The sequence below is a fragment of the Mycteria americana genome, chromosome 8 (assembly GCF_035582795.1).
Source record: "Mycteria americana isolate JAX WOST 10 ecotype Jacksonville Zoo and Gardens chromosome 8, USCA_MyAme_1.0, whole genome shotgun sequence".
Lineage (NCBI taxonomy): Eukaryota > Metazoa > Chordata > Aves > Ciconiiformes > Ciconiidae > Mycteria > Mycteria americana.
In genome coordinates this window covers 48,526,306-48,553,191 of record NC_134372.1, presented here as the reverse complement: position 1 = coordinate 48,553,191, position 26,886 = coordinate 48,526,306, and the positions used below count along the sequence as shown (strand labels likewise).

The window sequence follows — 26,886 nt, the reverse complement described above, 5'->3', positions numbered from 1 at the left end:
CAGGTCGTTTTATGACGGGAGCTGCCATAAATCTCCCTCCTCCCCCCGCATCACCTCCTTAACATGCAGAGTGAGAGGTTGCAGTGTGCTGTGTCTCTGTGAACCAAAAATCTATCAATGATGGCTTTTTCCTTAATACAAGAGCTTTTATCAGCGCTGTCTGCAGTGTCCTGCCCCCAGCTCGGGGAGGGGAGGGGAGGGCTGGCCGGGCGGCTGTGCGGAGCCTTCCTCCCCCGTCCTCCCTCCTCCGGCTCTTTCTGTTTCATGGGAAATGAAAGGTCTGGACCTGAAAATTAGTGTCTCTCTTGGAATTATTCCCGTTTAACACGGAGATTGTTGTTTCTGATATCAGCCTCTCGGTTCCTCCCACAGCAGTTTGTTAGCCAGTGGCCACTCTGGTGAGAAGATGCATTTACACATTTCTGCACAACTGTGTCGTCTGTCCTACAAGTCTAGGGAAAACACCTGTATTTGGATCGCAGGCTACCGCACAGCATTAAACCTCTCTAGCTGAATTATGCTTTTAAAAATACTGAAACCACTGGGGTCGGGGCCTGCGGATCCTCTGTCCTCGGGGAGCTGGCGTGAGCGGTGAGGACAGTGGGCTCAGCTCCACGCACAGTAGCCTGACGTGGTTATAAACGGGCTTGTTCCTCCCGCCGGCACCTCTCCTCCGCTCCTGACTGTCGAAGCCAATGTCTCTGCCATCCTTTCAGCTTAGCGTGCAGGATGAGTCTCTGGCTCTGGACCCTCTCCATCCTTCAGATTAGGAAACAGCTCACAGCGGCTCAGGGTGCCTTCCTTGCCGTTCTGCCAAAGCGACCCTGCTACAGTTTTTCCTCTCGTTTTCCTCCTCGGTTTCCTTTTTGGCACCTGCTTTCATTTGGCTGATCAGCCAGACATCATCTCCCGTCTCTGCCCCCCAGTCCGTTTGTACTGCGGGCTCTGCAGCGTGAACTCCTGGTGCAAAGCCTGCCTCCTCCCTGCGCTGGCCCTCAGGTGCAGCTCCCTGAGTGCCGCGTTCCTCTGCTTTACGGTGGTCTCCGTGCGGTCACGCCAGCCCTGTTTGCCCTTCTCGCTGCGCTCTTCGCAGCCTCGCGTTCGCCTGGCTTCTGTCCTGCTCCCCTGCTGCCCTCTCTTGTTTATCTGCCCGCGCCGCTGTGCTGCTTCCCGTTTCACGCCGCTGCTGTGCTGAACCTGCTGCCGCCCTCCCCGCACCCCTGCAGCGCTGCCGCCTCGAAGCCTTCCCCTCAGCACCGTCCTGTGTGCTTGTCCTTAAATTCTGGGGTGCCCGCGGAGCCTTGGGACGTGGTTGTATCGTGGTGCTGGAAACCTTTCGACTCGTGATCAGTCTTCTTCAGCACGCGTTGGTCCACGTCTGCCGATGCCCTGCGAGCACGTGTAAGCATCCGCACGCTGGGGCTCCGGGCTGCCCGTGCTCAGGTTAAACCTGCTTTTCCCCTGGTTTGAGCCAACGTGCTCCAAAATGTTTTATGCCCTACAACTTCTGCAGTAAAAATGAGTCACTCTTTACGCATGCTAGGCTGTGGAAGGGGAAAGCAGAGGCTTGTGTGGTCTCTCGGGGGTGCAATGCAGTCTCTATTGCTGTCTGTGCCGTTCTAATTTATTCTTATTGATCTTTTGTTTGTGTGCTTGCTCGGCAAATAAACTGTTGAAAATCCCGACTCATTGGCGAGCCAACAGTCAATTTCTCAGTGCAGCGCTGTGAGATGTTCAGCCTGAGCCGCTTATTTGGAAATGGTATTTTTCCTCAGGGTACCACCTTATATGCGTGTGGTGTCATGTTGGAGCAGTTTAAACAGATGCTTTTTGCATTACAGGGCACGACGCGTTCGTGGGGAGCAAGGAGCTGTGCTGCTCAGCTGCAGCTCCGGGTTGGAGCTCCCGTCCCCACAACCTGCCGGCATCTCACAGTGCGTGTTTGAGAAATCTCTGAAAGATTTTCCATCACCGCCCTTTTCTCTTTCCTTCTCTGCCTCTCTTCTCTCTCCCGTTTCGGCTAGAGCCGGGGGTTCAGCCTGCGTGGTGCTGCCCTGTGCGCGCAGCCAGCCCGGCAGCGCTGAGTGCTTCTGTGCGAAGCAACGCCTGCCCTGGGACCTCCGCGGAGCCGGCGACGGGCTTGCAGCAGCCCCGGATTTGTGCTCCCCGTTGCAGCAGCGCGAGCGTCGCGTGACCTGGAGTCTAATTTGGGCACGAGAACCACCTGCGGGCTAATGCTCAAACCCCTTTGTCCTGGGAACCTGCTCCTGTTCTGCCTTTTGCGAGCCTCTCGGGTTTAGCGTGATGAAAGGAAGGAGAAGCAGTTCCCCGGCTGCGTTCGGCAGCCGCAGCTCTGCTCAGATCCTGCTTTCCCCTTTAAGCTTGTGCACGCGGTTCCTGCTAGCGTCAGCGTGAGGGAAGAGCTGAGCAGGATCCCCAAATTAAACCACGGCAGCGCCAGGCTGAAGCTTTGCTCTGTAAGTTTGCAGAAGGCTGAAGCAAGCAGCAAACGAGCTGCTTTAAAAATAGCTAAATGGAGGAGTGGCTCATCCCCGGGCGGGCGCACGGCACATCGCTGGGTCCCTGCGGTCTTCCTTCCCGCTGGGATCGGTGTGCGCGGTCCAGCCACCATCTCTGGTGATCGGCAGTGAGATAACCGTGGCGGGGGGGCTCCTTGCCTGCACACCCCCTCGTACCTCTGGGTTTTGTGCTTCCATGCAGGGACTGGCGTGCGTACGGCCTTGCTGAAGGGGTTTTAGTGTAAAATAACCTTTAGTCCTGTTTGCTGAGGTATTTACCCGCTGTGAGCGTTTCTCTTAATTTGCTCCATGTTGCTGCAAGGTGTTACAGAAAAGCATTTAATTAGAGGAGAAGGAGCAGACTGCAGGAGCCAGTGGCACTTGAAGCGGTTGAGCCGAGATCTTTGTGCAGGTGCTTAAATCTGCTGAAAATCGGATTCTGAGTAGAGTCTTCCAGATCGAAATAAACCACATTTCCAGCTCTGTTAGCCTGGGACTGGCCAGGGCTGGGGAAGCCAGCCCAGAGCCTTCCCTGCACTTCACTCACACAGGGCCAAGCAGGACCCTGCCGGGCTCTTCTGCTGAGGCTGAGGATGGGAAGCTCCTTCTCCATCCTTCCTGCTCACGTTTCAGGCCTTCTTAGATGCTTCGCTTCTGCCCGAGTGTCGTGCCACGCAGGGAGCCTGGGGCTGCCGCGCTGCCTGCGCCCGGGTGCGGGAGCCATCGGATGCCAGGCACAGCCCAGCCCTGCCCCGCTCCTTATGCAACCGGTGCAGGAAGCGCAGCCGGCGACCTACTTCCCCCCGAACGCTTAAAGAAGTCGGATTAACCTCTGCGCTGCGGCAGCCGGCAGAAAAGCGTCTAATCGCAAAGGGGATAGTACTGTGTTTCTCTGCTGCCTTCCACCGGGGAGGCCTCGGGGGAACGGGTAAGCGAGGCCCCGGCACCGGAGGGAGAAATCCCTTTGCTGCTGGGCAGAAGGAGGCACCGAGGAGCGAAGCGCTGCGGTCAGCGCAGCGCGTGAGCAGGACGAGATGCGATCCTCCAGCGCCAGGGACATGCGCGGCGCCGGGCGATGCCGCCTTCCCACAGGGAAGCACGTGTGAGCCCGAGTCCTTGGCTGCCTCCGCCGGCCCTCGCTGCCTCGCCACAGCGAGCGAGAACGCGGCAGTCGCATTCCAATTTATTTTTATCTTGTTCATCACATGCTTTTTAATGTTAAATGTTCTGTGGAGGAGGAAATTTCTGTAACTGCAGAATTAATAGGAGTTTAGGGGTTTTCGGTTGAACTTGGTAATCAATTTTTGCAAATCACAGGCTCATGCTGACAACCTGCAGCAGCTGAGTAATATTAATGAAAATGTTCCCATTCTAATTGTGGCTCCATACGCACGGAGCAGCCCTCTACCACGTACAACCCTTGTGCATCGCTTGTGCTTCAAAGACGCGGCCCGCTGGCGCTGGCCGAGGTGTGACCCCCTCGAGCATCTCCGTGGCACGGCTGGATGCGGCCCGGAGCTGCCTGCTGAGCTGAGCTGTGCGGAGAAGTCGGGCCTGGCCGAGCGGGATTTAACAAGCCTGCTTTGAGCAGCAGCTCCGGAGCCTAACGAGGAGCAGGAAGGTGCAGCGTATGCAGATCCGGTGTCCCTGTGCTCGGGGCGAGCGTGCCTGGCGGGACACGCTGCTCAGCAGCGTGGCTCCTGGAACTGCCTGGGCTAAATTGTTTTCTTACCGTAAGCACGTTGAGTTTAATTTTATTTAAAGCCATTAAAAAACTATCTACTTTCCTGTGATCTGATTTCATCTTCTAGCTCTGTTATGACTGCCAGGGTGACTGAAATGTGGCTTCGGAGAATTAGACTGGGATTCTCCTTCAATGCACGGATGCGTTTCCAGGGCTTGTATTTGAAGAGGGGTGGCCCGTGCTGTCTGGTTGGAGAGGTTCCCTGGTACGGAGTTGTTATTTCTTAAATGTACAGGATCCCAGGTGCAGGGGTCGATGGAAGTCATCTGCTCTGGATGAGACCTTGGCAGCGGGAGAGCAGCAGAGGATGGCACCTTTGTGCGTGGTGCAGGGAAAAGGTTTTTGGAGCTGCCTGCTCGTCAGCCGAGGGACTGCGGGAGATGCAAGCGGCACGAATAGAGCCGGAGCAGCAGAGACGTCCCCACACGCTGCTGCCCTCATCTGCCAGAGACTTTTACTCCACTGGCAGTTTGGTGAATGAACGAGGAAACCTGCACTTCGGCGCAAAGTCCGGTGATTGAGTTTAAACCCATCCCTTGGCGGTTTCGCCTGACCTGCTGGACTTTGCGCGGAGGCAAAGCAGGCTCTGTCCTGCCGGTGGCCGCGTGCCGGTGACCCACATTGAATTTGACAAAATGACAAATACGACTGGATGAGCAGAGCTGGGTTAGAGCTTGCAGGTCGCAGGGTTTGCCTTACCCTGGGCTGCTGGACCCTGCCCTGGCCCAGGGATGGTGGTAGGGAAGAGACTGGATGCAGCTAGTCCGTTAGTCCATTAAGCTTGCATCTACGTGATCCGCTGCAAATCCTCTTGGACCTCTACATCTCCCCACGCACTTTTGACTCCCAGTTTCAGGCTGCTGGAGCTGGGGAGTGGGCAGACAGTGGGTGATGACTTGGTGGAGTTTCCCCTCCCTGGCTGCTGGGAGTTGAAGCCCTGTTTCTCGGAGAACGTTATCAGACATTTACTTGTTTGCGGACCTCCTTGTGTCATCCCTCTAACGCTTTCTGGGATGCTCAAATTATCTTCAGCAAAATAGTAAGATGTTTAGAGTCAAACGTTTGAGTAGAAGAGAGCCCTTGTCCTATGCTACCTTGCTGGAAGACCTGCCGTACCATGTCAGCAGCGTAGTCAGCCCACGTGGAAGTGCTCCAGGTCACGGCGTTCCTCTTCGGGGGGAGCAGGTACCTGCAGCCCTGCGGTGATAAATAACCCCCCCATTCCTCTGTGTCTTCTGGCAGCATCCTGCCAAGTACCAGTCCCTGCTGGGGCCGAGCCCAGCAGGACCCGGGGGCTGCTGGCTGTGTGAGTCAAAACTCCTTTTCATTAAAAAGGTTTTTTACTTTGTGCTTCCGAGTCACAGGTGGGATTTGCTCTCTTGAAAAGCAAGTGCGATCAGCTTGAGGACAGAGTTTCTGTTTATGCAGGAGGTTTTGAACAGCTCGTCTGTACGCAGTCTTTGCGTTACGCCAGGGCTGCAGCGAGCTGTTTTACTGCTCGGGTTTCTTGAGCAGCGTCGAACCGGCCTCGATTTGAACTGGCGTTTGAGCATGCGATGTGGGGGCAAGGAGACACTCACCTGCGTTTGATAACTTTTATAGCCGTGGCTGCTAAGAATGTCGTTACGGGCCCTCTGCACGCAGTGGGAGCCCTGCAGTTAGCCTGCTTCTAAACAAACTATAGCAGTGCTTCGAAATAGATGTGAGCAAAGTTGGATTTTCCACTCGCACGCACCGTATCTTCCTTATGCTTCTTGGTGGGTTTAGGACAGTTGCCTGGTAGGAGGGATGCAGCTTGGCTGCTGGCGAGGAATTGCCGTGCTGCTCTGCAGATAGATATTCTGTCTCTCTTGCTTGTCTGGCTGCGGGAAAGGCAACTTAATTTTTGTTTCCTGAACTGGCACCTTGAAACTTTGTTCACCGAACGCATCCCTTCAGTGGGACTCTGGCATGGCTGCGGCTCTGCGGACCCACTGGCGAGCGTGCAGCAGGATTTGTGCTTTCACTGGCCAGCAGCAAGCAAACCAGAAGCGCGGAGGAAGGGCTGCTAACTCTCCTTGCATGGGAAAAGGATCGATACTTGCATAAAGAAAACTGGAAGAATACTTAAGAAAAGCTGTAGAATCGGGCTTCTTGCAGAAGTTAGGTGTGCGAGCTGGGCTGAGCTGGGCAGCGGGGAGGGAGGCAGCAAGTTGCACAATGCTCGGCGGGGTCCAGTTCTCACCAGCTTGCAGCAGGCTGCTGTGTGGGTCGCTGGGATCAAGGCTGGAGGTGCAGGGAGAGGCTGGGGTTTTGTCTCGTTCTTGTGGACATGGCACGCCAGCAGCAAATACCGGCTTTAGAGGCGGTTGCGCTCAGTCCCTCAGCAGGAGCTGCCTTTGTAGCTGGGTGATTTAGGAGACCGAGTGTCAGGCTGGGACTGGGGGGATGACAAGCCGGGCGCAGGGGTTTCTTCCTCCCCTCTGATTTGTTTGGGATTTTTTGAGAGGGATGCAGGAGTAGATGTGGCTAAGCAGTCATCGGCCTGACTGCAGGTGGGTGCTCTGCACTAGGCTGGAAGCAGCCACTTTGGGAGGAGAGGGCCAGCCCGGTGCTCCCCGGGGCAACGTACCCGTTTGGCTGCAGAGTCCTTGGTTTGATGATGATGAGGGGGTGAGATGGCAACGTTTCCGAGCTGTCAGCCTGTATCTTGTTAGCACTCTTTGTTGATGCTTTTAGATGCCTCCAGTTCAGTCTATGCTGTGGTGGTGTAAGGCTGCGTACGCTCCTCGAAGCACCATGGCATGAAATGGAGGCTCCTAGAAGCAAGATGGAAGGTACAGTACTGGCAGCGGCCCCACGAAGGACCCGCTTCCTCCCTCTTGCGCTGCTGTTTGATGGGGGCGGGGGGAGAACTGGTAGAAGCCTGTGCCAGGAGAGGCTGTCGGAGGAGCTGGTGGGCAGCAGGAGCGGTGCATGTCCCGGCTGCAACCGCAGCGGCGTGAGCCCGGGCGGCTGCCCCGGGTACCAGTGCTCCCACCGCAGGGATGCATTCTTCACTGTAGGCTTTTCGATCTGTGAGATATGGAAACGGAGTTGGAGAGCTGTTAGCACTTTGCTCAGAAACGAACGCGGTTTTCAGTCGCAGCGATATTCACGGCTTGTGTTTCTGTGTCTCCTTGCACCACAGAAAAACAGGGTCCAGAGCGGAAGAGGATTAAAAAGGAGCCCGCCACCAGAAAGCCTGGCTTGCTCTTCGGAATGGGCCTTTCGGGGATCCGGGCAGGCTACCCGCTCTCTGAGCGCCAGCAAGTCGCTCTCCTTATGCAGATGACAGCGGAAGAGTCTGCAAACAGCCCAGGTGAGATCCAGAGGGTGGTTTTGCTCAGAGGTGTGGGCGGACGGCCGTGAGCTTGCAGCGAGAGGCTCTCGAATACCTGGGCTTCTCAGTGCCCGGCCCCGGGTCACCAGGAGGCTCAGGTCCGGCAGCAGAGGTGAGCTGCCACCCCCGGCATGGTGCAGGGGGGCTGGTGTGCTGCTCCGTGCGCCGTGGGTGGGATGCTGGAGCGGGGCAGTGGGACGCCCGCTCCCACGGGGCTCTGCAGCTGAGTCCAGGCAGGAGCTGCTGCTGGGGTTCACACGTGGCTGTGGCTGCCCTTCCTTCTTCCAGTATAAGGCAGTAGCAGGAGATGTCCCACGGGCCGAATCCAGGCCACCACTGAGCCTGCCCTGGCTGCTTAACTAGAGCTTCGGTTCCATGGGAGCCTCCTCCACGTCAGAGCTTCACGTTTTCCACTGGCATCTCAGGCTAACTCAGTAAAGGAGCATTGTGAATAAAGTTAAAATATCATCCTCTGTGGGTTTTTTAATGTTTCTTCTTATGGAGAGGGATAAGACGTGTAACCACTGCAACTGTAACTTGAGATGCGGAGCAGCTGGAATGCGTTTACCACGGATTTTGTATTTTAGTAATTTTTATCTGTTGGATACATGACCCTCCCCAGGGTTTTTAGAGGCACTGTGCTATCTGTATGTGCACGTCTGCATCCTACGCACAAACGTTGCAGCTTTTAGCCACGTATTTTGTTGTTCTTAACACCGATCTAGCTGCTTATGTTGCTGTTACTTGGGGAAAAAAAAAAAGGGGCAAAAAGCTGTGTAGTCTTCAGAGCGTTCAGGCGTTCTCCCAGGAAATGTGCAGTCTCCTCCCAAGGCTGTCAGACCTCACGTGCACTTGGTGAAAGGCCACTTCCCTTAGGAAATGAGGTTTTCGGGTAAGGAGCTGCATTGTCTGCTCCTAAATCATGGGGTTGCCTACAGTCTTTGCAAGGACTGCAGTTCTCTCCAGTGAGCTTTGGCAGCCTGCAATTAATATCTGCATTATACACACGCAGGCTTTCCTCTTGTCTTCACATCGACTTCAGAGGTTCGGTTGCCTCTCGGTGCCTTGTGGAGAGGCGAGATGAAACGTGTTGCAAGAGCTCCCTCTAAGGGTTTAGGGCTTCCTTTGAATCGCGGTTCTTGACTGTTTCTCTCCTCCATGCAGTTGACACAACACCAAAGCATCCCTCTCAGTCTACAGTTTGTCAGAAGGGAACTCCTAACTCTGCCTCCAAAACCAAAGATAAAGTAAATAAGAGAAACGAGCGAGGAGAGACTCGGCTGCATCGAGCTGCCATCCGAGGAGATGCCCGGCGCATCAAGGAGCTCATTATCGAGGGTGCAGATGTCAATGTGAAAGACTTTGCAGGTAACCGGCCCGCTGGCAGTACTGGCGGGACAGCCCACCATCCGTACCTTTTCCCACCTCCGAGAGTGGCTCCCACCAGAGAAAGTAGTTTCTTTATAACATGGGTTTGCTACTTGTAAAGGGGGGATTAACCAAAAATGATGATTTTGCCCTTTGGGGAGGAAAAAGTCTTGCTGTCCCTGCTACAGATTTGTCAAAATAATAAATCCCTGAAAAACATCAGTTCCCTTGTTGGAGTTTGGCAGCTACATTCTCAGGCTGTCCTGTCTGCTCTGAACGCGCTGCCGCTCGGGGAGGGGATGCTGGGCTGGGCTTGATCCGTAGCGATCGCTGGGGCTGCCGTGGCTCCACGCTCTGAAACTGTGACCGGGACCCTCTGGTCCGTTTTCTTGTGCCCTTCCACGTGGGTGCCGACTTGGAAGTCTGGAGGGGGATTTGCGAAGGGAGGTGGGCTGTTTTAGCTCTTTTTTAACTTACAATACAAGAAATGATATGCACAAAAATACTGAAAAGAGTGGGTTTGTAAAGTCATCGCTCCAGAGCTGAATGGCTGATGCCTGCAGTGTTCCGGGGCTTGTTTTTAAGTGCCCAACGTGGGGGTGCCGCTGACTGGGAGCAGTGCAGATGTGAAGGGCGAGGTCAGGCTCCCAGCTGCGCCAGCCAGGCATCCGAATTAGAGGAGACGGTGACCGTCCTGAGCCTCAGCTCGTTGCCTGGGTGTAATACCACCTCCTCCTCTTCCTCCTCCTCCTCCTCCTCCTCCTCCTCCTCCTCCTCAGCAGTGCTGTGAAGCTCCAGCTTCTGGCAGTGGGAATGGGGAAAGGAGCCGGGGTGTGGGGCTGCGGCTGCAGCCGAGCCTGGGATGGGAACGGCCCCGAGTGCGGCGGCGCTGAGATGATGAATGGTGCCGTTCACGCACACCCGTACCAAGAGGGGGGCTAAATTAGCATGAGGCAGCCTTTCTTCCAGCACGTCCGAGAGCTTGACTTTGCTCTTTGCTGTTCTCTTCGCACGATTTTGGGGCTATAAATAGATATATGCATGTTCCTCCGCCTGTATGATTAATATCAGTGCTAGACTGAAGTATCAGTTGTGATTAATTCTGGTCACAGGTGCCCCTTTTTAATGCTCCAAGTGAAGGTAACAGCATGAGCTCCCACGACGCTATCAGCAAAACACCGAAGGAGCCATGCGCATTTGCTGGGAAACTTCAAAACAGTTGCTGCTTAAAAATAGTCTGTTTGAACATGATAAAATATTTCATTCTGTGTTCTTCGGAGGTTTGTTTGAGAACTAGAGCCACTGTTACTGTGGAGACCTGCTGTTTGGTTTCTCCCCGAGCCGGGGGCCTGTTTTGCGGCGGCATGGCTGCTTGCTTTGGAGAACACACAGAAAATATTTGTGAGGTCTGTGTGGGGGATGTTTCAGAGCGATGTCTGCAGTTCAGAGCTCAGTCCGGATCTCGGCGGCAGTGTTTCCCTTACAGAGGAGTTGGAAGGGGGAAAGGATTTGAGACCTGCCTTCCATGTGGCATCAGCAATTCTCTTAATTTCCTACACAAAACTTTGCCTTTCCATTTCCCGGGGCTGTGTCCGTTCTAGCAGATGATCTGTCTGTAACACAGTGCATGACCGGAGGGAAAAGAGAGTTTCATTCAACTACCGCCTGGTTGAAGGCAGAGCTGCGGGTTTCTTCCTGCTGGGCCATGGGGAGCTGGGCAAATGAGACCATCTTCTTGGCCATCAGAGCCACAGACCCCTTGACCCACGGGCACCTGCAGCCTCTGTGGATGGAGGTTACTTTTCACTGTCTCTGACTCTTTCCGTGAAGGTGATGGCCGTGTTCTGAGTGTCCCTTTGCTTGCAGGCTGGACGGCATTGCACGAGGCGTGCAACCGGGGTTACTACGATGTTGCAAAGCAGTTGCTCGCCGCGGGCGCCGAAGTCAACACAAAGGGGTTGGATGACGACACCCCGCTGCACGATGCAGCGAATAACGGGCACTTCAAGGTAGGTTTTTGCTGGATTTCATAGCTGTCTTTTTAATGACTTTTTTTTTTCCTTGTGCTTCAAGCAGCCAACTGTGCAAATACAGAGATTCTGGTTATTTTATTATCATTTGCTGCTGATAGCTATGTAGTGGGCAAGAATTTCCCTGCCCCAGTGCTGAGTGTTTGAATTGGTGTTCCCCTGTGCAGAGGGATAGTTCATTCTTCTTCTGGACTAGGGGAGGGAACATGGCTTTGTGTCTCATTCCTCTCCCTTCTTTCCTGCCCAAGTTGGTTCGTGTTGCTGGTTTTTATCTCCTTCCTTATTGGTGACTGTTAGTACCATAAGGCGTGTCCGGAGGACAGACTGCTTGAGGACTTCCCCCTTTTAGTTATATATGAAAGTTGTACAAAAAGCCTGGAATCGAAACATCATGAGCACCTTCAAGTCTCAATTTCTGTTTTCAGGTGGTGAAATTGTTGTTACATTATGGAGGGAATCCTCATCAAAGCAACAGGAAGGGCGAGACACCTTTAAAAGTAGCTAATTCTCCCACCATGGTGAATCTGCTCCTGGGAAAGACCACGTACCCCTCTAGCGAAGAGAGCTCAACAGGTGAGATTGACCTTTCTGTGAACGTGGGAGTGATGTTTGTGGCCTGCAGCTGTCTGTTAATACAGAGACGTTAAGAGGACAGTGAAGTTAGACTCTTGTCAGAATATCTGCACGCTGCTGCCACGGTCAGGAGTCCATCTGTAGCTGTAACCCAAATTCAGACAACATAACTACCAGCCTTTAGCTCCGGGAGCTCTAGCTGTTTGCCCTGCAAGCCTACGTTGAGATCACTTGCCTGGTGCAATCGAGATGTAGGATTGGAAGCCAATTGCAGGTAAATGGATGTCTTACCTTTACAAAATGTGGGTAATATTCCAGCTTGTGCGTAGAGAGGAGGAGGTTTGCGTGCACGTCGTGTATTCCCGTCCCTCCCCGGTCAGGGGGCACGGCGCTCAGCTGTACCAGCGCTGACGTTTCAGGTTGTGCTCCCGGGCTGTCCCTCAGCGGAGTGCCCTGCTAGAGCCTGTCCCGCGAGTGCCACCGGCGTGGCTGTGCCAGGTGGGACACGCTGCAGGTTTTAATCAGTGCTAATTGGAGTTCCAGGCTTATGGGGAGTCTTGGCCTGTGCTGTTCGCAGTCGTGACCCTGTTAAAAAGTTCTTCTCTTGGTAGACCCGGGGTGTTGTTTTGAGGAACACCCCGTGCAGGTTTGAGACCGGATAGCTGTCCCGTTCTAAAAGATCTCCCAACCTGGCGGTTCGAGCTTTCAGCTGCAGGCTTAGCGAAGGCTGGGTGAGGCAAAGGGGCAACAGGGCTGTTTGCAGGGGTTCATGTCTTCAGCAGACTGATGATGTTCCCTCCCCGAAGCCCCTCGCAGCCCTTAATGCGTTGTTGTTCTCTCTCTGCAGAGACCTCAGAAGAGGAGGATGCCCCTTCCTTCGCTCCCTCCAGCTCTGTTGATGGCAATAACACAGACTCAGAGTTTGAGAAGGGTTTGAAGCACAAGCCCAAGGCCCAGGAGCCCCCCAAAACCATCACCCCGGTGAAGGATGAGTATGAATTTGATGAGGACGATGAGCAGGACCGGGTCCCGCCAGTCGATGACAAACATTTGCTGAAAAAGGATTACAGAAAAGAGACTAAAGCAAACAGTTTCATTTCCATACCCAAAATGGAAGTGAAAACTTATACTAAAAATAACACAATTACACCAAAGAAAGCTGTCCACCGCATTCTGTCGGACAGCTCGGACGAGGAGGAGACCAGCGTTGCTGTGGGGACGGGGGAGAAGCTGCGACTTTCGACCCACTCGATATTGCCCAGCAGCAAGATTCGGGAGCCCGCCAGCACAAAGCCGCAGAAGGAGAAAAGCAAAGTAAAAAAGAAGCGGAAGAAGGAGACGAAAAGCAAAGAGGTTCGGTTTGGCAAAAAAAATGACAAATTTTGTTCCTCTGAATCAGAGAGTGAAAATGTGGAGAGTGAGGAGGATGATAGAGACTCTCTTCAGAGCTCTAGCTGTGTAAAGGACTCCAGGCTAGTGCTAAAGGAATCCTCCTTGTTTAACTCTCTGTCTGCCTCATCGACCTCTTCTCATGGGAGTTTAGCATCCCAGAAACATAATCCTAATCTTACAGAACAGCACTCCAAGCACTGGAGGACGGACAATTGGAAAACCATATCTTCTCCAGCTTGGTCAGATGTCAGTTCCTTATCGGACTCCACCAGGACGAGACTGACGAGTGAGTCAGACTACTCGTCCGAGGACTCGAGCTTAGAGTCGCTAAAGCCAGTCAGGAAGAAACCAGAGCACAAAAAGAAAAACACCCCACACAACACTGTTTCTGAGAAAAAGAATTCATTCCATAGCAATGTGGATGGAGCAATTCCAAAGCTGGACAAGGAGGGGAAGGTTGTTAAAAAGCATAAAACAAAACACAAACATAAAAACAAGGAGAAGGGGCAGTGTCCCATCAGCCAAGACATTAAAATAATCAAAACGTTTTCTTTTGAGTTTGAGGACTCTAAACAAAAGCCTGAGAAAGGCTTGATAGTAGAGACAGAAAATCCAGTCGAAAACAAATTGAAAGTGTTAAAGCATGAGCGAGAACATGGTAAGAAGGAGGAAAAGCTCCCCAAAGGTAAAGCGGAGGAGAAGGAATGGTTGTTTAAAGATGAGACTGGAAAATCCTCGAAAGAGGAGAAATCATTAAGAAAAGTCAAAGATGGTAGTAAAGACATGAGCAAATCCTTCAGAGAAGGATTAAGTAAATCAGAAAAAGAGAAACCTGTAAAGGAGAAGTCTCCCAAAGAGGAGAAGCCGAGAATACACAAGGAGGAGAGAAAGAAGAAGTCAAAGGACAAGCAGTCAAAATCTGAAAAGAAGAATGAGCTGAAGGAGGAGAAGGTTTCTAAACTAGAGAAAGAAAAATCCTTCAAGGAAGAGAAAGAAAAATGCAAAAAAGAAAAACTTTACAGGGATGAGTCTGGGTTTGATGAGTTTAATAACAAAAACCAATTTCCCGAAAGTGAGGACACGAAGTTCAGCCTTTCGGATGATCAGCAAGAGAGGTGGTTTTCAGACTTGTCCTCTGATTCATCCTTCGATTTCAAAGGTGAAGATAGCTGGGATTCTCCAGTAACAGATTTCAGGGAGATTAAAAATGACACCGTGGCAAAACTAATCATAGAACCTGTGAAAGAGGAAATTAAAGACAAGAAAAAGGAAAATAAAACGAAAGAGAAGAAGGAATACAACGAGAAACGTAACGAAAAGGACGCTTTCTTAAAGAAGAAAGAAAGGGACTATGTGGACAAAAGCTCCGAGAAGAAAAAGGACCAAACGGACAGACACAAAGTTACTCCCAGTTATTTGCCTGAAAAGGATAAGAAGAGGAAGGATTCTGCAGAGAGCGTCAAGGAGAGGAAAGAAAAAGATACGGGTGAAACCAACAAAGACAGAAAAGATTCCTCTGATGGCTCTAAAGATCGAAAAGATACCAAAACGAAGCAGGAGGAGCCCTATAGAGATGACTTTAAAGAATACGGCTGCGAAACGTTCTTCAAGGATAAGTCTGACCCCGAATTCAGTGGTAAAACTCTGGAGAGCTGGGAGAGGCACCATTCTGGGAAGGAAAAGGAGAAGAAGGATGCTCCTGATAAAGAAAAAAAAGAAAAGGTGAAGCCAGAAAAATACAAGGAAAAATCCAAAGAAGGCGACAAGGAGAAAAATGAAAAAGCTGCTCCTGAGAAAATCCTGAAAGACAAAGAACTAGACAAGAGTTTCAAAGAGAAGAAAGAATCTAAAGAGAAATACAAAGACCTGCACAGCAAAGACAAAGAGAGGAAGAGTTCTTTCGACCAGGTTAAAGAGAAGAAAGAGAAAAACTTCTCCGCGGATCGAGAGGACTTCTCCGAGAAAAAGGATGAGAAGAAAGGCAAGGAGAAAAGCTGGTACAGCATTGCGGACATCTTCACGGATGAAAGCGAAGACGAGAGGGATGACTACAGCTTGACTGGGTTCAAAGTCAGCGACTCCGCTGGGAGCGAAATGCATCGGCTGGACAGTCTGCAGGAGAAGGACGACGGCGCGGCTGCTGAGAAGGAGCTGTACCCCGACAAGCACCGCAAGTACTCCTCCGACCGGCAACATTCGGGAGAGAAGCAGAAAGATAAGGACTCCAAGGAGAAGAAGAAGGACAAAGGAACATCGGAAGGGGGAAAAGAGAAGAAGGAGAAGAGTTCCTTTGAAAAACACAAAGAGAAGAAAGAGAAAGACTCTACCGAGAAGTACAAGGACAGGAAAGACAGAACGTCCATAGATTCCACTCAAGAGAAGAAAAACAAGCAAAAGCTCCCAGAAAAGGTTGAAAAGAAACATGCCAATGACGACAAGGTGAAAAGCAAGCATAAGGAGAAGCCGGATAAAGAGCATTCCAAAGAGAAAAAGTCTTCGAAAGGAGGGGAGTCAGAGAAGAGCCTGCTGGAGAAACTGGAGGAGGAGGCTCTGAATGACTACAGAGATGACTCCAATGACAAAATCAGCGAGATCTCTTCTGACAGCTTCACAGATAGAGGACAAGATCCAGGACTGACCAGCCTCTTTGAGTCTTCTAACCTCTCTCTTACTGATGCCGCTGAAGAAAAGTTTAAGGACTCTCTCCCTTTACCCTGCTTGCAGGACAAACTCAAGGAGAAGGAGAGACACAGGCATTCCTCATCCTCGTCAAAGAAAAGTCACGAGAAAGAAAAGGCAAAGAAGGAGAAGACAGAGAAAAAGGAAAAAACAGAAGAATTCAAAGACTCCAGCAGCAGAAAGGATTCCGCTCATTATGAAAAAGATTTCTCTGTGGATGGGGAGGCTTTTAGCACTTCCTACAACATGAAGGCAGAGCCTGATGAGGAACCAGAGAAAAGCATTGATTACTTATTTTCTGAAAAGAAAGATAAAAATGATTCTGAAAGAGAGCTGTCAAAGAAGGCGGAAAAAGAAAAGACTTACGGTTCCAGCGCCATCAGCACAGTTAAAGAGAAAAAGAAGCGAGATAAACACAAGGAAAAATGGAAGGAGGAGAAGGAAAAGCATAGAGACAAACATGCAGATGGTTTCTTCAAACATCACAAAGACGAGCCAAAGTCAACGCTTAAAGACAAGGACAGTCCTCAAGTTACCACCTTTAAAGATAAGTCAAAGGAGGACAACCTCAAATTCGGCGAAACCAAACTGAAGGAGAAGCTCAAGGAGAACCAAGAGAAAGACAAATCAGAGTCAATAAAAATAAGCAATGGGAATGAAAAAATAACCCTTTCCAAAGACAGCAGCAAGAAGGATACCAGGCCAAGGGAGAAGCTTCTGGGAGACGGTGATTTGATGATGACCAGCTTTGAGAGGATGCTGAGCCAGAAAGACCTGGAAATCGAGGAGCGCCACAAAAGGCACAAAGAGAGAATGAAGCAAATGGAGAAAATGAGGCACAGGTCCGGAGACCCCAAATTAAAGGACAAACTTAAAAGCTCAGAAGATGTGCGCAAGAGGAGTTTGGATCTGGCAACAAAGAAGCCGTTAACGCTGGATACTCAGCTCAAGGACAAGAAACTTAAAGAATTGGGTCCACTGACTCCTATACTGTCACCGGAAAACAAGGCACAGCCTGCTGTTGGGACGGACTCCAAGGACTGGATAACGGGTCCTCAGCTGAAGGAGATCCTCCCGGCATCTCCCAGGCCGGATCAGAACCGGCCGACGGGAGTCCCGACCCCGGCATCCGTCGTCTCTTGTCCGAGCTACGAGGAGGTGATGCAGACGCCCAGGACTCCTTCGTGCAGCAACGAAGACTACACGGACCTGATGTTTGAATGCGCGGACTCGCAGCACTCGCTGCCCATATCCACGATGTCCATGAACGCCTGTTCTCCATCCTTCTTCGACAGATACGCGAATGTTTCCAGTGGGCTCCCTGAGAACCCGAGTCAGACCCCGACTCGTACCATACCCTCCACGAACCTTTATCGTTCCATCTCCGTTGATATCAGAAGGGCACCTGAAGAAGAATTCAGTGTCGGAGATAAATTTTTCAGACAGCAAAGCGTCCCGGCGACATCAAATTATGACTCTCCAGTGCAGCATTTAATGGAGGAGAAAGTTCCCCTTCCTTCTGTTCCTGCTGAGAAGTTCCAGTGTTTATCTCCTGGGTATTACTCACCAGATTATGGGGTTTCATCACCGAAAGTGGAAGCTTTGCACTGTGCGCCAGGAGCTGTCAGCGGAGTCGCCCAGTCGCCTGAAAGTGTCTTTTCTGGTTTACAAGCAAAATCCTCCCCTTCCCACAGAGATGAATTGCTGGCTCCTTCGGTAGAAAGTGCTCTTCCCCCCGACCTTGGCATGCCCTTGGATACCACGGAAGAGCAGCAAGCTACTGCCTCCATTATGCCACCAGAATCTACCTACTTACCACCAATTGAAGAAAACCATTTTAGTTCGGGTATGCCAGAACAAAACAATATAGACTGGGATAACCCTCCTTCCAGAAACCCTGACACCGCCATTCCTCCCAGCCTGATGGGTAACCCAGCAGAGCACTCTGTCAGCTGGTCCATGGGCTCAGAGCTTCTGATGAAATCTCCCCAGAGGTTTTCCGAGTCCCCGAAACCTCCGCTCTGTTCCCTAGAGCCGATTCATCCTACACCGGTAGCCTTCATTCCCACAGATACTTCCTACCCCGTTTCTCCCATATCTTACCCTCTGTCAGTGTCTGAACCGGGGCTCGATGAAGTCAAGGAGGATGCTGAGGAAGCAGTTCCAGCAGAAATAGCGAATGCCGAAGAGCAAGCTCCGTACATGTCCCCTACTAGATTAGACACGTTCTTCAATAACTGCAAGCCTCTTCCAGAAGAAGCACCTGAGATACCTCCAGAGCCCCCTTGTATGCCAGCAGAACCTCAGGCAGAAGTTGTTAGCGCGCCAGAAAACAACTATTTGGAAAACAATAACGCTGCGCCTGCAAATACAGAGGAGGCGGTAACGTGGCCTGACCCCTTCACCAATACAGAAGATGACTTGGACCTTGGCCCCTTCTCACTACCAGAGCTGCCGCTCCAACCTAAGGACGTTGCAGAAACAGAGATGACGGAGGCAGAAGCGGTAGAAGAAAGCCCAGCAGCAGCTTCAGAGACAAGCGCTGGGATCATGAAGGCCAGCGCGTCCGTAATAGCGTCCAGTGAGCCGGAGGAGCCGCCAGCCAGCCAGGCAACTGCTGTCCTGCCCGTGGAGACGGAGCCACAAGCAGAGGAGCAGAAACCAGAAGTGGCTGCACAAGAAGCCACCTCAGAAGCGCTGAACGTGGCTGAGGAAAAAGGAGCGGAGGACTCGGAAGCACAGATTTTCCAGCAGACCCCGTCCGAGTCTACTCAAGCGGAGAGCAAAGAGGTGGAGGCCGTGCACGAAGACGTGTCATCTTCTGGCGGGGTGGCAGAGAGCAGCTCCCAGACCTGTCCCCCACCCGTGGCCACCACAGAGGGCAGCGTTTCACAGGAGGGTGCTGCGGCACGCGGTGGGAGCCAAGTCCCTTCCTCCCAGGCAGATGCACCTCCGGGCAACGCTCAAGCAGAAGTCGTTGAACCAGTACAAAAACCAGTAGCAGAAGCTCCCAAACCACCCAAAATAGAAGAGATTCCTCAGCGGATTACCAGGAACCGGGCTCAGATGCTCGCCAACCAAAACAAGCAGAACGCCGCCTCTTCTGAGAAGGAATTTCCTCCTGTTTCTGCGCCCGCCACACGTGCCAAAGGCCGCATTACAGAGGAGGACGATTCCCAGGCTCAGCACCCGCGCAAGCGCCGGTTCCAGCGCTCCAACCAGCAGCTGCAGCAGCAGATCAACACGTCCACCCAGCAGACGAGGGAGATGATACAGCAAACACTGGCAGCTATCGTAGACGCTATAAAACTGGACGACATCGAACCTTATCACAGTGACAGGTCCAACCCCTACTTTGAGTACCTCCAGATCAGGAAAAAGATTGAAGAGAAGCGGAAAATCCTCTGCTATATTACTCCCCAAGCTCCGCAGTGCTACGCTGAATATGTCACCTATACAGGCTCCTACCTGTTGGATGGCAAGCCTCTAAGCAAGCTCCATATCCCAGTGGTGAGTCACCTTCTCTCTTTAAACCGCAGCGTCAGGGACTGTCCCCTCCCTTGCCTCTACAAGCACGGCCAGATTGTCCCCTGTGCGCCGTGAGCACCCTTGCAATGCCGACGGTGCCCCAGCCGTGGCTCTAGCCTACTTTTAGAACATCCTCATGACGACAAATCTAACCCTTGGTAGGTGGATGGCTGCCTGATAAATGCACCCTCTGAGATGCTGTATTTTTGCAGAGGAGACCTTGGGCTGTGCTTGGGAACCTGAGATTTGTTCAGGCTTTAGAGCAAGTTTGTATGAATCCACTGGATTTGAGGCTGGAAGGCAAAATTGCTTTTACAAGCAGTATAGTAATTGGATAATGAACCTAGAAGACTGTAGGAAAAAGATGGCTCTTAACTCCTGCCTTTATTTTCCCAAGCTCTGATATTTGACTTGCCGATAGCACTCGCTCCTTGGCCATGGCATCTGCATTTCACTGCTGTGCCGCACGAACGGACTTGCTAATACAAATGCATCGATAAGCTTAATGCTGCAGGCAGTAAATCCGGGATCCGGCCTGGAGGAGGAGGGTCGATACGACCGGCCACGTCAGGCTTCGTTCCCTGCTGCAGGCAGGGTGAAATACCCCGGTCTGCGGGTATTTCTGTTGCAGCGTAGTCCACGCATGAGTTACTGTTTGCATGAGTTAACGCGCGCTTTGTCGGCCCCAGCGCTGCGGTGGTGGTAGCCTGCGTTCGCATCTGCTTGTGCCTTCCTGGACTAAGCCAGAGCTGTCTGCTCCTCTGTTCTGCAACTTGGGCTGTGCTTGAGGAGCGCCTTGCTCCCCAGGAAAGCGCAGGACAGATGAGGACCCAGGCACCCTTCCCGGTGCGCAGACCGGGCTGCTCGCGGCAGCGTTTCTCCAACAGCATCATCCCCTTCGTCAGACGCGCCTGGGCCCCTTTGCGAACTGTCCTTGCGGCACGTGGGGCGATTTAGGCTCTGGTTCTGCAGGCTGAGCTCGTCTCTCGGCACTGGACACCTCTCGCCCTGTTGTCTCACCCCTCGCTGTGGTCTGAGCGCTGGCAGGACGTTCTCCTTTGCCACCTGCCTGCTGAGGACATGGGCAGGCTTTCTCCTCCGGCCAGCTCCGTACAGCACCCCGCAGGGTGGCACCGACCCCCACTCCGAGCCCTTGGCCGAGTTGCATTTCAGCTACGAGGCCGTGCCGCAGGCAGGGCCCTGCGTGGCAGGGGGGGGCAGGCAGCCCCCCTGGGCTGCGCACCCAGCAGCGTTGCTGGCTCTAACCCTCTGCCGTCGTGTGCCCGCAGATCGCCCCGCCGCCGTCGCTCGCGGAGCCTCTGAAGGAGCTCTTCAAGCAGCAGGAAGCCGTCCGGGGGAAGCTGCGGCTCCAGCACAGCATAGAGCGGGTAAGGGAGCGCACCGGGGGAAACTCCTGCTGGGAAAGAGGTCCCGAATTTCCTCTGCTGGGGAAACTGAGGCTGCCGCGCTCACTGCTTCGTTTGCTCTTCCTCAGGAGAAGCTCATCGTCTCCTGCGAGCAGGAGATTTTGAGAGTTCATTGTCGGGCAGCAAGGACTATTGCCAACCAGGCTGTGCCCTTCAGTGCCTGCACCATGCTGCTGGACTCCGAGGTCTATAACATGCCTCTAGAAAATCAGGTCAGTGCCTGTCTTGGTGGTGAAGAAGTGTCTCAGAGGTGCTGTGCAAAAGACCCCAAGGGAGACGGTGCTTTTCTGGACGGAGGAAGGGAGGGAGGGATGCAGGCAGCAGTTACTAATGCTCTCCCTGCTCAGGTGCCTGTCTCCCACCGTGGCACACAGCTGCAGGACATCCTGCAGGAGCCCTCCCCAGCATGTCCCCAGGTTGCCTAATCTGGCTCCGTTTCTGGTGTCGCGTGTTCTGGGATACCCCATGTGCGTGCCGGGGAAGGAAATACATCCGGGAACACGGGGATACAGGGAGCATCGTGTCTCTTTAGGAGCAGAGATGACTCGTGTTTATCAGTGAGTCTCAGGACCCTCTGCCTTCCTTCTTGATCAGGATCATCTGCACACTCAAAAGGTTTATTTTACTACACTCTGGGATATCTTTTCCTGTTGAAGGAAGGGGAGAGCGCCATTAAATTGATTTGTGTCTGAATAGCGGCTTTGAAAGAGCCAGGCTCTGTCTCACAGCCCACAAAAAGTGGTCATTTCTTCTTTCGATTTCGCATCATTCTGTGCCGGAGAAGGGGGAATCGTGTCCGGCGTCTGCAGCCGGTGGCCGTGCGGCTTCGGTGGTCCCGAGCCATCCCGCCAGCACCCTCTGCAGCCTGCGCACCGCAGCTGCCGCCAGCCCGGCTGCTCGGGGAAGCACGCTGCTGCATTGCAGGAGGGATCCTGTGCAGGCACAGGATCCTGGAATTTATTAGTGACCTGGCGTATTGATCCGGGAGCCTTGATTTATCCCTCGGCATTTCCCAGCCAAGTGTCTGTGCTTCTACGGGGAAGACGTAACGATCTTGGGCATGAGTTGAAGGAGACAGAGGTGTGCGGGTGCTGTGACGGGCTGGCACAGACAAATTCTCTGCAAAGCAAGCAAAACCAGGGAGTGCGTGCACACGGGTGTGTGCGTCTCTGTCTGAGGCTGAAGCCCCTGGCAAAGGGCTGCAAGAGCAGCTGGGAGCAGCGTGCTCTGTTCTCCCTCCCTGCAGGCACCTTTCTTGTTTCTGATGAGTGTGTGCCCTAAGAGGGGTTTGAATATGGCCTGTGAGACCTGTGACTGCTTAAAGTTAAAAAAACAACTCTACCGTGTAATTCCCTGTTGCTGTTTTTTTGCTTAGGGAGACGAAAACAAATCGGTCAGAGACCGTTTCAACGCGCGACAGTTCATTTCCTGGTTGCAAGACGTGGATGACAAGTACGATCGAATGAAGGTGAGAGGCGCGGGAGCCCCGGTGCTCCGGGCTGCTGCCGCGGCGCGTGGGCAGCAGCAGGTCCTGCTGCTCTGCCTGCTTCGGGGAGGGTTTCCCTGAGAGGGGTCCCGGCTGTTGCTGTAGCCTGGAAGCTGCCTTTGTGCTTTCCAAAAATCCGCCGGGAGCAGGCGTCCCGAGGTGGTCTGGGCAGTGTTACGCGATGGGGGACGCTTCTGTGCACGGCGCGGCGGAGAGGTGGGAGCCTCTGCGGGGACTAGGGGAGCGCAGTTGCCTCTGCTGGTTCCAAAAAGGGGGAAGGGAGACGCGTTCTGCTTAGGGCTGGCTGGCTGTCACTCTGCTTCGTGCCATGTGGTCTGGAGCTTTCTCGGTCAGTTAAACCCTCGGGGCCTGCTCTTTGCCAGCAACATATGCTGCAGCAAGCTCAAAACCTATGGCAAACTTCAAGGTGGCAGGAGCACATGCAATGATTTTCCAGAGTGCTGTGCAGAGCTCTGAGTGGCAAACCCGGGCACGGTAGGGAGCAGGGACGATTGCGCTTCCAGCTGGTGACACAGAGGGAGTTGGCAGCTCCCGTGAAGGGAGCGGGACCCTGCTCTCGGGCAGCTGAGGACCAGTGATGGGGACTGTCTGCCACGGCTGTCGCCAGCAGGGTCAGTGCTCTGAGTGCTTACAAGCCTTCAAAAGCCGCCCCAGGAGGCCCTTCTGGGCTTGCCCCTGCTCCTGCTGGAACCGGGCTCAGCAGACGTCCCAAGTCCCGGTTTCCTTCCTGCGAGGCTGTGTCGCATCCCTCGCTCCGCTTGCCGCTCTGCCCACGGCGATGGCTGCAGGGCCCCTGCCTTTGCCGGGTGGGACGGGCAGCAGGAGCCTTTCCTGCCCTCTTCCCCTCACCCCTCATCTCTGCTTGGTTTTGTTTCCCCGATCCAGACGTGCCTGCTCATGCGACAGCAACACGAAGCTGCCGCCTTGAACGCAGTGCAAAGGATGGAGTGGCAGCTGAAGGTGCAGGAGCTGGACCCCGCGGGGCACAAATCCCTCTGCGTGAACGAGGTGCCCTCGTTCTATGTGCCAATGGTCGATGTGAATGATGACTTTGTGCTCTTGCCGGCATGACAGTTCAAAACCAGGAGACATCACTGAAAACTGGCAAGGACGGGAGCCCTCCGAGGTCGGGCGGTCGAGCTCACATTCACCCTTACCGCTTGCTGATGAATCCCTGGTCAGAGGAGGAGGAAGCAGCTATCGGCAGAAAACAAAACAATAAGAAAAATAATTGCACTTTCTTCACAACGCGTCCCTCGCTTCCGGACTGACGGCAGCTCCGCCAGGCAGCGGGCCGGGGCGCATCTCCTTTCCAACCGGCTGCTGCGGCAGGGAGGCAGCCGGTCTGCGCGGGCAGCAAGCACTCACCGGCCAAGAGACTGGCAGAGGCGTGGAGGGAGGAGGCCAAGGACACATTTGTGTGTTGCAGAAGCTGCTGAGCGGGGCCAGCAACCACGTGATTCATGTACTTGTGAACACCGTGATTTCCAGCTCTCTGTTTTCCACCGGTCGTGGATCTCCTCTCGGAGAAGCTGCAGTAGGAAACCATGGGGGGAGGGGGGGGTGTTTGAGTTTCTCGTTCCATCCTGGGTATGTCTAAAAAAAAACAACAAAAAAAAAACACAAAACAAAAAAAAAACAATTAGAAACAAAAAAAAGACAGCGTCCAAGTTGGGCAGACGCGGCTCTGAAGGTGTGGACGGCTCCGGGCTGCGGAGGCGGGGTGCGCCCGCGGCGCCCCGCAGCAGCCGCTCGCCACCGTTTCGGAAGAGCAGAGGAGCCGCCTGCGCACCGTGTGCCGGGGTGGCACGGCCGGCGGCGGGCGGGGAAATGGTGACGCAGAGAAAGGACTTTGCCAACTGTGTTTTTAATGGAGTAAAATCCATGTGGTTTATATATTTTTTCCTTTAATCTTGGGCATTTCGTTTCTCTTTCTGAGAACATAACTTGAAAACACTACAGAGCCAATACTCATATAAAGAAAAATTGTATCCCATAAATGCTGTACAGTTTTTATATACATTAACAATGTACTTTTGCTGCCTTCTAGATAATTTATTTTGCAACACATTACTGCACAGTTGTAAATAACTTATGTACTGTAACATCACTTTCAGTTATGTGTAAAGAAATAAATAAATTAATTAAAATTATCTTTGTCTGTGCAGTTCACCCTAGGCAGCACTTTCCCTCTCAAGGAAAAGATGAGGGCCGAGGCGTTGTGCAGTGTTACTTGGAAGCCCGTCTGATGCGCTCAGGTACGCACAGGTAGTCCCACCCGCGGTCCGTGTTGCAGAGATCTCCGGATGCTGACCTGGTTTTTAACCCCGCGTCGTTTCTCTCCTCTTTCCCCTGCCCTTTTGCGTTCGGTGGAATTGGAAAGCCAGCGGTGCCGACCCTGCGGCCAGGCAGCCAGTTGTGGCGGGGAGAGAGGGGAGCCCCCCGTGCCGCTTGCCAGCAGGGCCGCAGAGCGACGTGACAGATGACAGTGGGGCTCGGGCTGGCGAGTGTTACGGACCCTGCGTAGCCGTAGCAGCTGCGAGTGGAGGAGCTGGCGTTTTGGGGCTGCAAAACTCGGAGAAGCACGGCTGGAGCCCAGCGCTGCCCCAGGCTTGCAGATTGTCGTGCTGGGGCATCGGTGCTCGGCGCTTTCCGGATCAAGAGGCCGGTTGCTGGTAGGGCAGGGGGGGAGATGGCTTCCTGGCAGCTGGGACGGTGCTGCCGGGGTGAGCTGGAGCCCAGGAGCCTGCGGCAGGGCTTTCAGCCAGCGGTGCTTCGTGCTGGGGTGCTGCTGCCCCGTGTGCCTGGGGACGGGCGCCTGTCGGGCTCCCAGGGCTCTGCACCAGCCGCCGCCGTGCTCCCAGCTGCCTCCTTTTCTCTTCCGTCCTTCTTTTTAGTACTGAACCTCCGAAATCGGTTGCGTGGATCACGGCTGCCCCGTTGGCTGAATTCGTTCTTGCTCGTGGGGCCTCGCTGGATGCGGCTGGTGAGGATGGTGCTGCACGGCAGACGGTGCTCCCGGCTGTGCCGCCCGACGCCAGCCCTGCGCCTGGCTGGAGGCAGCCCCACCGCACACGCTCCGTGTGCGCTCTGCGTTCTCCGTGCACGCTGCATGTGCGCTCCCTTGTTTTCAAGCACCAGCCTGGCTCGGATTGTTTTTCTGAGATGTAAAACCTAGCTGGAGCTAGCAGGGTGCTGCTGCCAGCCCGGTGGGCTCGGCCGGAGGGGAAGGGGCCACCTTGCCTCTTGCAGAGGATCGAGGCCTTGGCTCACGTAGCGCCCGGTGGGAGCCCGGCCCCACTGGGACTGGCCCCAGTGTTTGCACGCATGCGGAGAGCAGAGCAGTCTGTAATCCCATGGAAAGATCGTGCCTGGGTCTGGCGGGAGGAGTGGCACCGTGCTGTGCTCAGCCCCCAGCGTGCCCCTCTCCTCCGCGGCCTGGGAGAAGCTCGGAGAGGCTTCTCCTCCCGGCTGGGGACGCACGGTGCCCGGGTTGGGGCCGGGGACGCATGCTGGGCAGGTTTGTGGGTCTGGTCTCTGCTGGGGCTGCTCCTTGGGGGGAAGGAGCCACCGGTTTGGTGATGCCTGACTTGCGTTTGGGTTGGGTGCCGGCTCTTCCTGCCGCCATCCTGCTGCTGCGTGCCGGCACCGCGGCCTCTTCTGTGGGGGATTGCGTTGGATGCGCGGCTCTTGGCAGAGCCGTAACCCAGCCCGGGCTTAATGCAGTTGGCAAAGTCGGTCCTCAAGCACAAGCTCGCAGGGATGTGGCTGGAGACGGATTCAAGTGCCTCTTCCAAGACCTCCGTGCCTCACTTGCGCCTGCTGCCCGCCTTTGCCGGCAGGCAGGAAGCCGGGCTGCCCGCACCCCCGTGCCGCCTCTCTGCCCGCAGCTGCTGACCCCGGGCTGGCACGGCCGGGGGGTGAGGGGCTGGCCACCGGGGCTGTTGGTGCCTGGTTCTCCCACTGCTTCTGTTCAGTCTTGCCAGGTACGCGTGCTGGTTGAACGTCTCGGCTGCTGCTTTTGGAAGCGGGGAGGTTACAAATGCGATTTAGCTCCTCTTCCTCTGCTGGGACGGCTTGGCTGGGGGGACCGGAGGGCACTCGCTGAATCCAAGACCGCTTTTCAGCCCCGTTTGCCTCATTCGGCAGCGCCGGCTCTTGCTCAGCCCAGGCAGCCCCACGCACGCGATGCTCTGCAGACGAGAAGTTCTGGGAGCATGTGGAGCACCAAGCCCTTGGCAGGGTGCAGGCAGCAGCAGGCAGCACGAGCTCACGCTGCCGGCGTCAGGGCAGCCGCACGGGTCCCCAGCAGAAGAGCACCCGCCGTGCCGGGAGCCGCCATGCCGGGAGCCTCCGCACCCGGCTCCCCCTTCGCTGCCGCGAGCTTTGCAGCCGGTTGAGGAATTTTCCACAGCCCTTGAGCCGGGGACCTCGACCCCAGAGCCGCTCCTCCTGGCCGCGTACGTAGGTGCAGACGCCTCCAGGCCAGGTCCCACCTTCTCTTGGTGCTGGTCGGACTTGGGCGGTGGCGCGTGGGCCGAGCGGCGGCGAGGCTGCCTGGTCTGTAACGCACCGATGTCTTTTTTATACCGTCGTTGGCGTACACGGTGCTGGGCACCGAGGGCCCTGTGCCGCCGCGGCAGCCCCGTCCTTTTGGCTGTACGACTTGCCGCGGCGGGAGACAAAAAGCGAACGCAGATGTGATTTTCTACCGTTGTGTGTCCAGAGCCGAGCGCCAGAGCGGTGCTGTCGCCCCTC

General features: G+C 54.3%; 1 protein-coding gene across 5 annotated transcripts in view; it reads left to right on the top strand.

The window, feature by feature from the left end:
* Positions 1 to 24,281, top strand: part of ANKRD11 (ankyrin repeat domain containing 11) — a 161,075-nt gene extending 136,794 nt beyond the window's left edge. For all 5 annotated transcript variants that reach the window (XM_075511106.1, XM_075511103.1, XM_075511104.1 and 2 more), the window contains 9 exons: positions 7,433 to 7,603; positions 8,789 to 8,992; positions 10,859 to 11,001; positions 11,448 to 11,595; positions 12,443 to 19,176; positions 20,484 to 20,582; positions 20,690 to 20,833; positions 21,997 to 22,089; positions 23,014 to 24,281. In XM_075511106.1, the coding sequence (XP_075367221.1) occupies positions 7,433 to 7,603; positions 8,789 to 8,992; positions 10,859 to 11,001; positions 11,448 to 11,595; positions 12,443 to 19,176; positions 20,484 to 20,582; positions 20,690 to 20,833; positions 21,997 to 22,089; positions 23,014 to 23,199 (7,922 nt within the window). In that variant the 3' untranslated portion in view covers positions 23,200 to 24,281. The remainder of the gene's footprint in view (positions 1 to 7,432; positions 7,604 to 8,788; positions 8,993 to 10,858; positions 11,002 to 11,447; positions 11,596 to 12,442; positions 19,177 to 20,483; positions 20,583 to 20,689; positions 20,834 to 21,996; positions 22,090 to 23,013) is intronic.
* Positions 24,282 to 26,886: the final 2,605 nt, after the last annotated feature.